This window comes from Plecotus auritus, assembly GCF_963455305.1.
Source record: "Plecotus auritus genome assembly, chromosome: 2".
Taxonomy (NCBI): Eukaryota; Metazoa; Chordata; class Mammalia; order Chiroptera; family Vespertilionidae; genus Plecotus; species Plecotus auritus.
In genome coordinates this window covers 224,869,543-224,882,226 of record NC_137771.1, presented here as the reverse complement: position 1 = coordinate 224,882,226, position 12,684 = coordinate 224,869,543, and the positions used below count along the sequence as shown (strand labels likewise).

The 12,684-nt window shown below is 53.6% G+C and overlaps 1 protein-coding gene across 3 annotated transcripts in view; it reads right to left on the bottom strand.

Annotated features, from left to right (window-relative positions):
• The window catches only part of ERG (ETS transcription factor ERG), a 96,978-nt gene that overhangs the window by 30,206 nt on the left and 54,088 nt on the right, over positions 1-12,684 (bottom strand). For all 3 annotated transcript variants that reach the window (XM_080651853.1, XM_080651854.1, XM_080651855.1), the window contains exon 3: positions 9,106-9,254. In XM_080651853.1, the coding sequence (XP_080507979.1) occupies positions 9,106-9,254 (149 nt within the window). The remainder of the gene's footprint in view (positions 1-9,105; positions 9,255-12,684) is intronic.

Sequence of the window (12,684 nt, the reverse complement as noted above, 5' to 3'; positions counted from 1 at the left end):
TCAGCATTTATCTCTTCAAATACTTCATCTCCTTCGTCCTCCGTTTCCTCCTTTCATCAGATCTGCACAGGACGCCACCCCAAGTCCTTCCCGCTCGGACCGTCTCACGTTTTCTATCTCCGTCACCATGCTGCACTCCAAGAGCACCCGCAAACCTCCTTCCTTTCAGTCACTCAGCAGATCAACTGTTTACCGCCCTACTGAGTTTCTAACCCTTTTTGGAATCTTTTTTTTTTGTGTGTGTGTTTCTAGCAGTTCTATTTCTTATTCTTCAAAATAATATGTTCTTTTCCAAATCATCTTGTTTCTCTCCTTTTTGGTTCCTTCTTGTATGTATCTCATCATTTTAAAATCTATTTACTTTACATTCCCCGTCCTATACTTCAAGTATCTACCATTCTTGAGAGTTTAATCGTGTCAACGGCTGTTTCTGCTGAATCTTGGTCTGGGGAGACTGTCTCTTCCTATTTTTGTAACTTGGGGTTGCAGAGCTATCTTTGGTGGGTCTTTTCTTTTCAAAAAAAATGTTTTTTTATTTCAGAGAGAGGAAGGGAGAGGGAGAGAGAAAAAGAAACACCAATGATGAGAGAATCATTGAACAGCTGCCTCCTGCACGCCCCCTGCTGGGGATGGAGCCCATAACCCGGGCATGTGCCCTGACTGGGAATTGAACTGTGACCTCCTGAGTCATGGGTCAGCACTCAACCACAGAGCCACACCAGCCCTGCTTCGGTGGGTCTTTATCTGCAAGAAATGTGTAAGGCTCAGATGGAAGACATGCCCCCCCCCCCCCCACCACCCGCCAGGAAGATTTTGTATCTACTTCTGTCTGGGTTCTAGGAGCACCTTTCAGTGGTTAATTTCTCAGCCTGGGGGTTGCTGGGATACGCAGCGGTGTGCAGGTGTGTATAGGGCTTGGGGAGGGAGCCGGGTTCAAATCCCTGTGAAAGCTCAAAACCTCATCCCTGCCCTAACTGTCCTTTAAACTCCAAGTCTCTATATCAGAGGCACTGGTACCCCACCCCCACCCACGCCACCTAAGCTGACCGGTGCCCACATGAGACTGGGCTGCTGTTCCCAGTCCCCTCCTTGATCTAGTCTCTAAGGAGCTCACTTCTGCCCGGTTCAGCTTTGCGTTGAAAGGATGTGAGGCTCTGGACAGCATTTCCAGGTTTTAAGCTCAGTGTCTCACAGAACCAAGAGCCTTTTCTGCGTAGTTTTTACCTATTTCCTCTACACCTTTTCCATGTTTAAAGGAAGAGGTTCGTGATAGGTAATACCTGTCACCTTGACTGGGTCACAGGCCGCCCAGATGTTTGGTTAAACATTATTCCTGGGCGTGGGGCGGGGCGTGGGGGGGGGGAAGGGTGTCTCCAGAGGACATTAGCATTTGAATTGGTGCCTGAGAAGCAGGAGGCCCTCCCCTGGATGGAGGGAGTCCTGACCTGGGGGCCTGAGCAGAACAAAGGGGTGGAGTGGAGGCAGGGAGGACTGAAGCTGCCTGACTGGGGCTGGGCCTCTCCTGCCTTAAGACTTGGGCTGAAGGCACCACCGTCAACTCCCCTCAGTCTCGGTTTGCAGATGGCAGATTGTGGATTCTACGATTAACTCAGCCTCATAATCACGTGAGCCAATTCCTCAGAGCAGATGGATGAGAGAAAATGATAGATATGAGAGAGCGGGAGGGCCAGAGAGGGGGGCTCTGCTTCTGTGAGGAACCCTAATACCAAGTTGAACAAAGATGAAGACTCTTTGCACCGCCCCCCTCGGTGATCCTGACTCCCACTAACTAAACCGGACAACCATTAGAGCCATACCTGCCGTTCACTGACCTCTCCTTGCTGTTCTCTCTGCTGACTAAGATGCAAAATCATAATCACCGTCCCACGGACCTTATAATCTAATCGACGGGCTCGTCAATAACCACCTCTAACAAGTGTAAAACATAACGTGTTGGCCTTCCAGGCTTGGTCAGAGAGTAGATGCTTCTAGCACTTGTCCTTCATCTGCTTTCGAAGCTCAGCCCAGAGATGCCATACGCAGGGAAGGCCCTGTGAGAGCAGTGGGGAGCCTCTGCCAGTGTGAGAACTCAGGACCCCGACTTTGCACCCACCGCTGGCCACGTGCCGACTCTCGCTGGGCACGTGCTGGCTGCTCACCGAGCGGCTCTCCGATGTCCTCCCTGCTCCCCGAGGGTGGGTGTCTCAAGAACCAGGCTGGAGGAATGGGCTTTGCAACCGGGCAGGAAGGGGGTCACGTCTCCAGCCTGGACAGGCTCGAGGGTCAAGCCCAGGGGTTCCTCCCTGGGACACACACTGCCCTCCCTGCGACACTTCTACTTGAACACAGGGATCGTTTCCCCACATAACGCTTCTTACATTGTTGTGCTGGCTGCCAGGAAACTCAAAAGCCACGCTGGAGCTCCGCTACAGCATCGCGGCTGAGCTGGGTCTAAGGGCCGCATTCCCCCTCCATGGGGGCCTGGCTTTCCACAAGTCTTTTCATTTTTGTTTATTGAGTTTGGAGAGTGAGGAAGGAGGAAAGGGGGCGTGTCAGGATGACACTTGAACCAACGGACCTGCCCGGCCAGGGCCCCACTAACATTTTTAATTGCCTTCGCGGTGCCCCTAATTTCTATTGGAACAGGAGTCTCGCTCACATGCTTATCTCTAGTTTCTTTCACGAGGCATCTCAACTCCTTCAAGCCACTAAATAGTGTACCTGTACGTAAGGAAGGATAGCGAATATCATCTAAAGCAAAACGAAGTGTTCTGATAAAAGACTAAGATGTAAGAGAAGCAAGTAGTTTGCCAAAAGATCAAGGGTGGGTTTCAAAGAAGCCTTGAGGGGCGAGAAGGGTTGCGGGCACAGACAGGAGGGGACGGCACAGAGGAAGACACCGGGTTGTGACAATGCAGGGAGGTGACTGGCGGGCAGGACGTGGCCCAGGGAAGGGGCGGGGGCGGCAAAGGGATGCGGGAATCAGGTCACGAGGGGTAGAGGAAGCTGTTCTTGACCAGTCGGGTTTACGTCCATCTCGTTCCCCAGATGCCTTGAAGCATCTATCTGAATCATTCGTGGAAGTCTTAATCACACACCTCCTGCTCGCCCTGAGTGGGTCTCATCTACTTGTTCTTATCTCCCTCTCTCAGGGAGGGTCATTTCCTCTGTGACTCCTGTGAGTGACAAGTGCTCAGTGAATGCTGCTTGAATTAAGCCAACGTCCCCGGCATGCAGGGGCTGAGTAAGACACAATGAGTAGTTTCAACCGTGTGTGTTTGGGGGCCAGGAAGAGGGGGTTTTAAGTTGCATAAAAGCTTTTATTCATGGTGACCGGAGCACAGTAAGTGCCCTGTGAATGAATGAACGAACGAATGAGTGAATGAATGAATGAATGAAGAGAGGAACCAGTGAAGAGATGAATGTGGCTACTCTTTCTCTCTGAGACCCATGATTACCACGAGTTCTTAAGCCCAAGGTGGACAGTTAGAAGATAAGAGTAGCATCTTTGAAAAACCCAACACTTTGGCATCCATTTTAGGGAATAAGAACAGAGAAAAAGAAAAATCTTTCAAAATAACGTAAGCGGCTAGAACCAGAGGCCCGTTGCATTTTCGACAGCATTTTGCAACTTTTGAGAAAAGTGGATGAAGACGGCGCCTTCCTCTTTGTGAGCCGCCTGGTTAGCACATCGCCGAGCACCAGTCCCTCCCCACGGAGCTCAGTGGCCGCCAGAGGCACCCGGGCCGGAGGGACAGCACCCCCCCGGAGCTTCGTGACCCACGCACTCACACTCCTGAGAACAGGCCCGTTCCCGGGTGCCCTGGGGACCCGCTGACTCTCCACACGGGCCTGTGCTCGCAGCCCCGGGAGGCAGCCCTGGAGACACTGCCAGCCGGGGGCCAGCCGGGGGCTCGTGCGGCCGTGGCTGCTGATAGGAACGCAGCACCATGCACCCGGGCCTGGCACCGTGCTGCTCCAATTTGTCCACATGGAGCTCTGGGCTGACACCAGCGACCGCTGGCGAGGTGCCCTCGGCGCCCAAGCTGTGCTTTGGTCCCGGTGTCCCTGGGAATGCCTGGCCCCGTGGCCTTTACCAAACTGACTGTGCCCACCGATGACTACAACCACATGGTGAGGGAGAACCTTTAGGAAGACCAAGTTCCCTCCTACCCAGTGGGGGATGATGATGATGACGACGACGACTCTGGAATGGCCATGGGAGACTACGCCTTTCCATTGTTCCTTTGTGCCGCCCCCTCTTCCGAAAGGGACAGAACATGCCTTCATTAAGAATAATGAACACGTATTAAAGTGAACCTTACTTAGTGTCTTCTGTCCAGATTAGAGGTCCTCACACTGTATGATGTGTGAAACCCAGCCAGGAGCGTGTCAACAAGGCAGGGTCCTCACCTCCCACCTGGAGGCAGAAAGTCTAGGAGCGCGATTCTTAAATCAAAGCTCCCGGGCGTTCCTCGTGGCAGTGGTTGGAGCAGACCTGGGGAAGCCGTCTCTAGCGGGGCTCCAGTCAAGCTGAGCCACCAGGAGCCGTTTACCGGGCACAGGTCTCGGGCCCCTCTGATTAAGATCGAAGTCACAGAAAGCCACTCTGAGGTACATCTGTGTCAGAAAGAGCCAACCTGTGAGATGCAGACCAAGACATATAGATATGCACACCAGACAGACAGACAGAGCGATGACAGACAGATAGATCCACAGGCAGATGCTAGAGAGCTGAGAGATGATAGACAGACAGATGATAGACATATGGAAAGACAGACAAATAGAGGGCACACGGACAGACAGATTAGGAGTGCAGATGTGATTTACTGTCTAACTAGTACGCTCTGAGAGGGAGAGGCACAACCCAACAAGTTTGCCAGGGCAACAGGCACAAGCCAGGGCCTCCCACACTGTCTGGTGGCCCTGCCAATAAGGGCTTTTCTCGTGACTTTCCTGTCATCTTCGGGTAACAAGCCAAGGAACACATTTTCTCTTCATTCCGAGTTAATAGCTGGGCTTCATCTTTCCCACATTAGTTTCCTTTTACCTATGGATACTGAGCCAGGAGTCCCCTTTGCGCTGCCCGCTGACACCTTGGAGCCAAATAACACCCGCATTATAGCTCGGGTTAAAGACGGTATCAAAGGTGGGGACACTGAGAAGTGAGGGATCCAAGTATAAGAACGCCCTCTGAGCACAGACAAGGCCCGGCCTGCTTTTGTGCGGCCCTGGCTACCCGCCACTTTTCTGGCCGGTGCGTATCAGGACTGTTGGTAGGTCTGGGACAGGAATGTCGGTATGTAGTTGCTTGATGGTACAAATACTTAGAAATAATCTTTTCTTTCAAGCTATCTTTCTGACGTGCACACCTAGTGTTAATCAAAGCATCTAACTAGCACAACCCGCATAAACCACTTGGACCCCCAGGTCTGGAGAATTCTATCTCTGTATGCAGAGCACTCCATGCCCAAACTGTGCCCGAGGGAGGCCTGGATCCTGGAGCGAGGGTGCAGGTGGGGGTGCAGATGCAGGTGAGGGTGCAGGTTAGGGTGTAGGTGCAGGTGGGGGTGCCAGTGAGGGTGCAGGTGGGGGTGCAGATGCAGGTGGGGGTGCAGGTTAGGATGTAGGTGCAGGTGGGGGTACCAGTGAGGGTGTAGCTGCAGGTAAGGGTGGAAGTGCAGGTAGGGTTGCCAGTGAGGATGCAGGTGCAGGTGGGGGGGGTGCAGGTGAGGATGTAGGTGCAGGTGCGGGTGCCAGTGAGGGTGTAGCTGCAGGTAAGGGTGGAGGTGTAGGTAGGGTGCCAGTGAGGGTGCAGATGCAGGTGGGGGTGCAGGTGCAGGTGGGGGTGCAGGTGAGGGTGTAGGTGCAGGTTGGGGTGCAGGTGCAGGTGGGGGTGCAGGTGCAGGTGGGGGTGCAGGTGAGGGTGTAGGTGCAGGTTGGGGTGCAGGTGCAGGTGGGGGTGCAGGTGCAAGTGCAGCAGCTGACAGAGTGGCCTCAGGTCCTGCAACCTCAGGGCCATGTTGGGGAATGATCTGGATTGTGCAATGCAGCTGTGTGTGCGCGTGCACGCATGTTCATCTGTGTGTCCGTGTAGGAGCACAGATACATGAAGCTTGACCAATAACTGAAAGACACAACTTGCAAAATCAGCCACAATTAACTCTCTTACAAACACTATTAACTGAATAACTGCCCACACTCGCGTGAAGCAACCCCAGGCGGGAGCAGCTGAAAGAGGACTTGCCTCAGGAGCTGAAACCGGCCTTTACACAAACACTCTGAGCCAATCTGCGCGGCCAGTCCGCCGCCCACCCCACCGGCACCGGCGATGGATCAGAAACGGTGGGTGCCACTTTTCCATGTGAACACCTCTCCTGTTTTCTAAACATGGTACTCAACGAAGGAAGCCTCACGTCGGCCCATTGGAAAGGGTATGGATGGCATCAAAGCACAGCGACGGTGGCACAGAACGATGACCTCACTGGGTGAAGGATGTAAGGGGCACCAGGCTATCTCCTGGGCCTGTGATTCCATGAGGAACCAAGACAAGAATTTTCTTTCTTCTTTAAAAAATATTTTCATTGATTTTTAGAGAGAGAGGGAGAGGGATTAGTGATAGAAACATCAATGAGAGCGAAACATGATTGACTGGCTGCCCGCTGCATGCCCCCTCCTGGGGATCAAGCCTGCTTCCCAGTCATGTGCTCTGACCAGGAATTGAACCAGTGATCTCTTGGTTCACAGGTCGACGTTCAACCACTGAGCCACACTGGCCGGCAAGACAAGAATTTGCCATGCAGACCTTTCTTCAGACTGATTCTCTCATCTTAGAAATCGAACGACTTTGCTCTGCCTACACGGAGGCAATTCCCTTCCTGAGGAGGCGGAGGAGGGGAGGTGGGCTTGGGAGGGAGTCCCCTGCGTTTCCATCTCATTCTGTCCATAACCTGCCGGGGTCAGTGGCGCAGCAGCCCCGCCCCCCGCCGGCCCCCCAGCACAAGCCTTTCTGAGACGCCACACATGCAGGATGGGTGCCATGGCCTGTCCGTTTCTGCATTTCCCCCGTTCCAAAGGAAATGCCTCCTGGCCTAAGGTACAGGGTCAGGTGACACAACTTGGGTGTGCACCTCAGCGGCCACGATCAAACCAAATACACGGCATCTGTGTAACTGTCCACTGTGCATCCATCATCATCAAACCTGTTGGACCCTCGACGAAGGCACACGGGTCCTACGGAAGTCTTACAAGGTGCTTCAAGATCAGGGTTGGCCACCGAGGATGATCCTTTCCACACCAACTGCATCAAATCGGCTTCCTAGTTTGCCGAGAGCCACCCAGGGACAAGCCGGCAGAAAAGCCGAGCCCACGAATCCAAGGCCAAGTGCTCTGCACTCTGCACTCTCCGGTTTGGGCGCGAGCTTCTGCAGAGGAAGGGGTGGGAGTCCTACCACGCAGGGGACTTGGACCTGCCTGCCGTCACACTGCCCTGACGGAGGGACAGCTCAGTCCGCACACACAGCAGCCCTGCACCCCTCTCAGGACCTACCACGGCCACAAAGGGTAGCCGGTGCGTGCAGCCTGGAGGCGAGCCTTCCTCCATCACTCACTCTCCCCTCAGTGATATTCACTGAGCACCGCCCACCACTGACCCACGCGACGGGCCTCTGTGGGGCTGATGCTGCCTGGAGGGAGGAAGGAAATAAGCAAACGTCCACCTCAGTGCACTGTACTGACTGATAGGAATGAATGCACTAAAGCAGTGGTCGGCAAAGTGCAGCTCGCGAGCCACATGTGGCTCACGAGCTGCGGTTTTCCGCTCTGTTGACTAATGAGTTTGCCGACCACTGGGATAGGGGCTTAATCACAAGGAACAACAGCCTATAATTATTGGAATCGAGAGTCTAGGTCAGTGGTTGGCAAGCTCATTAGTCAACAGAGCGGCAAACCGCGGCTTGCGAGCCGCATGTGGCTCGCGAGCCGCAATTGGCCGACGATTGCACTAAAGAAAAACAGGCGAGGGGGACAGAGAGTCCTGGGGTGCAGTGCGAGTGACAAATGGGTGTGACAGGAAGGGCCTCTCTGAGGAGGTGTTTGCACAGCCCCAGGAGGACCCGACTACCTGGAATCAAGGGTCTCCAGCTGAGCGGACAGCAAGTGTAAGCCCCCTGGCAGAACGGCAGGGTGACCAGATGGCTGGAATGAGTAATGGGAGGAGCCCACAAGGGCTCCTGTCAGGAGCTGAGATTTAATCCCACACCGAAGGGGAGAGAATGAAGGATTCGGGCAGATCTGTTCAAATTCCAACGTGGTCTCTCATGAGCTGTTTGCCCCTGCAAAAGTCAGCCGACCTCTCAGACCTTCCTTTCCTTTCCCTCCTGGGGGAATCGGGATAAGGTAACTGTTTCCCAGGACGATGTGAGATGCTGTCTCCCCATCGCTAAGGAAACGCCCTGCGCAGAGCAAGGCCCACTGGGCAGGGGGGGATGGACGCCGATGCTGCCGTCATGACAGTTCTAGGTTTACGTCACCCAGTTCCTCCCAGGAGCTCTGAGTCCTCCGTCCCATCACCTTTCGTTTCGCTAAATAAATAAGTCCCTGGCATTTTCCTCAAACCCGGAGTGATGCTCTGGGCTGGGATGGGAATGAATTCTGGGGGGAAGACTTCCTCGGGTTCTGGAATCTGTACGGTAGGCCCGTGAGAGCTGCAATTTAGATTCTAGGGGCCAGCAGCATACTGCTCCCAACTGTTTATTTTCCCAGGTAAAAAAACCATTTTTTAAAAACCAGCAAGGCTCCCACCTGTTATAAAAGAAAAGATCTCTAACACCACATAACCGCAGGGAAAGGGCAACTCCTAGCTGTAGGTCACTTCCATGGACATTCTCTCTCTCTCTCTCTCTCTCTCTCTCTCTCTCTCTCTCTCTCTCTCACACACACACACACACACACACACACACACACGCACGCACACCCATGAACATTTCACTCTATGTGCATAAACGCCGGCTGGCTCCCATGTACAAACCCTGCTGTAGACCAGGGAGGGGGCGGGCGCCACGGGCAGGAAGGACAGTCCAGGGACACCCGGGAAGGGCACCTCACCTGCGGGGACGATGACTCTGCGCTCGCTCGTGGTCATGTTTGGGGGCGGCAGGTGCTTCTCCTCCAGGTAGCCGCCGTAGCTCATGCCCACCTCCGGGCTGCCCACCATCTTCCCGCCTTTCGCCACACTGCACTCATCGGGCGAGTTTCTGGTGGAGAAAGAGAAATTGCTCCATTACTGTGGCAACTGACAGCACGCTGCCTGGCCCTGCCCCGAGACAGGGAAGCGGGACGGCGAGGTGGAGGTGACTGGGGAGAAAGGAGGAGATGCAGCAAGGCAGATTCAGGGCCCGCTAGGGACGGAAGGTGTCCCCCGAAGCCCATATGTTGATGTCCTAATGCTCCAGACCCCATGACATTTAAAGATGGGGCCCTTCTTTCGTGTTTTCTTTTCTTTCTTTTTTTTTTATATTTTATTGATATTTTACAGAGAGGAAGGGAGAGGGATAGAGAGTTAGAAACATCGATGAGAGAGAAACATCGATCAGATGCCTCCTGCACACCTCCTACTGGGGATGTGCTGCAACCAAGGTACATGCCCTTGACCGGAATCGAACCTGGGACCCTTCAGTCCGTAGGTCGACGCTCTCTCCACTGAGCCAAACTGATTAGGGCTGTTTTCTTTTCTTTTTTTAAAAAAATATATTTTATTGATTTCAGAGAGGAAAGGAGAGGGAAGAGAGATAGAAACATCAATGATAAGATGTGCCCTGACCAGGAATTGAACCACCACCTCCTGGTTCCTAGTTGATGCTCAACCACTGGGCCACGCCGGTCGGGTGGGCCCTCCTAATTAGGTTTAGAGAAGATGCAAGGGTGAGGCCAACATACTGGACTCGTGTGTCCTTATGAGAAAGAGAGGAGACCAGAGCGCTCGCTCCGCCCCAGGAGGAACCGGCCCTCCACACCCCGGGGAGAGGGCACTCCCAGCCCACAACCCGGCTGACACCTTGACCTTGGGCTTCCAGTCTCCAGAACCCAGGGGAATCATGTCTATGGTTCCAGCCCCTCTGAAGTGCCCAGGCTCGGGCACAGCCAGGAGCGGGCACGTGGGAGCAAGGCTGCCACCTGGCTTCTATTTCTTCAGCAGCTCCTCCTGAAACTGTCATGTCAAAACTCCATCTGCAACAACGGATTGGAAACACGTGCAGAAAACGGCGAACTGCCGTTTGTTCTCACTGCGTGACCGTAAACAGGCCACGCAGACAGATGCCGGGACGGACGCAGGCGCCCTCTGCCAGGCTCAGCCTAGAACCAAGTTCCTCTTTTTCAAAACCTCAGAACACCATCCTCGTGTGGAACTTCCAATTCCAATTTCACACCCATCTTTAGTTATGGGACTTTGAGCCTCACCGTGTCCCAAGCTCGGGTGCCAGCAGGCAGGCTGGGGGGGAGGCGGGGGGGGGCGGCACCCTGGGAGGGGGCATGCAGCGAGCTGTGAGGATGCAGAGGGACTCAGCCGCTGGCCCCTGGGGACAGTTCCCAGGGCTGTGTGAATAAGGCAGCCACAGCCATTAGGATAAGGACCGCCAGCCTTGCTACAAAAAAAAAAAAAAAAAGGGAATTTTTTGAGATTCAAAAGTTACAGGATTTGGTACAATCATATTAATAAGGAAACTCCAACTAGAAAATCCAGCTTAACCAGGAAACAGAAAAATACGTAAAACCCTTCTGAGAGGGTCACCCACGGATGGCGAACCCAGGACTCCTGCACAGGCCTCTTCATATTCAGGTTATGTCTTCCCAGGTGGGTTTCTAGACATGGCCTCTCATCCTCAACCCTACACATGCTTTTTTCATTTTCCCAGGACACCCTGAAGCTCCCCGGGATTTTAAACGTCCTCCCCGTGTCCAAGGCCTGAGGGTGTGTGGGTGTCCTCCAAACTTCATTCGTGGGGGATGTGCCAGCCACCTGGCATGGACTTGACCTTCATGTCTGAGAAGGTCACAGCCAGCCAAGGCAGGAGGGCCCTCTCTGGGTGGCACGGGGCTGGGGTGGGACGCAGAAGGTCATTCCAGACCCAAAGGCCATAGCGGCGGAGTGGACAGGCGGGGCAGAGAGAATCCCCTCGGCATCTGGGACTTTGAAAATGTACGTTTGTTCCCAGTGCCACTTGCTTATGTGCCTGGTGCTGATGGAGGGAGCTCTGGGCCGGCCATGACTGAGGAGCAGTTTATGTCTGTGGATGGAGGTTGCCGCCGGGGCCACCCAGGCCTGAGGCTGGCCCACGGGCCTGGAAACACCCCTCCCTGCTCCACGGCATCCTCGCAGCTGTGCTAACATGAAGGAGATTTAAAAATAATAACGGTCTGCGTTCCCATGGCGAGGACCCGCGAAGTTTCCAGCGCTGCCTACACAGGCATTATTTCCTCTTGATGCAGTTTTTCCTGGCTTCCCACGTGTATCTCCGAAAGACCCATCCTAATATCAAAACACGGGGTGTCTTCGCTTGAGCCTTGGTTTCCTATCCCCTCGGAAAATTCCATCCGTTGAGTGGAGGGTATGTTTGGGTCTATTTGTCTCAAGAAGAGAGAGTTACTAGGGGAGCGAGCTACAGGGAACTAGATGCAACTCAGGTGAGGGCATACCTCAAGTGACAACCCTAATGTCCAGGATGAGACTGTTCCGAGTCCTTCATGCACTCAGCCATTCAAGCCATCATTTAAAAAAAATATTTTTTTATTGATTTCAGAGAGGAAGGAAGAGGGAGAGAGAGATAGAAATATCCATGATGAGAGAGAAACATTGATCGGCTGCCTCCTGCACACCCCACACTGGGAATCGAGCCCACAACCCGGGCATGTGCCCTGTCTAGGAATCAAACCGTGACCTCCTGGTTCATAGGTCAATGCTCAACCACTGAGCCACACCAGCTGGGCCGTGCCATTTTGATTGAGTGCCTGCTGTATACCAGGCACTTGAAGTTCTTTCTTCTCCAACAAGGCAGTTACCTACCTACTAAGTGAAAGGTCAAAGAGATGTACGCAGTCACAGAAATAGGAGACTTGGGGGTTATGGACCCTTCAGATCAATGCTTTAATTTTCTCCTAATTCTTAACCGTTTCATTTCCGTTATCTGAGGACATGTGCTCTGGGCATGGATCACTGTAGTTTTCCCACGGCTTTAAAACAGAACCCCCGTCAAATCCCGAGAGGTGACAAACCCTTAAGTCGCACTATCCAGAGCTTTCCAAAACCGTGTGCAAGTATTTAAAGTCGGGGCCGTTTTAGTGAAGTTCGTTTGTTTTCGTGCTGTGACCACAAGACATAATTCATGGCCTGAAGCTTCCCCATGCCCGCTGTGGTGGTGTAAACAGGCCTCCAGACCCCGTGTCAACAGCCGCCCCTTCAGGACAATGAAAACACAGTCCTTTCCCACCGTGTCTTGTTTGAGCTTCAGAGGAAGGGAGAATGGAGCTACGCTTTTGACCATTTCAAATAGTTGTTGTAATACATCTACGGGAACTCCAACCGCAGAGCCGGGAGAGGGTTGCCCGTGGGGCCGCATGCTGGACTCAAGGCCGACGTCGGCGACAGGGGCCCAAGGCGTTCTAGTCTCAGTGTTTAGTCATTCCCCC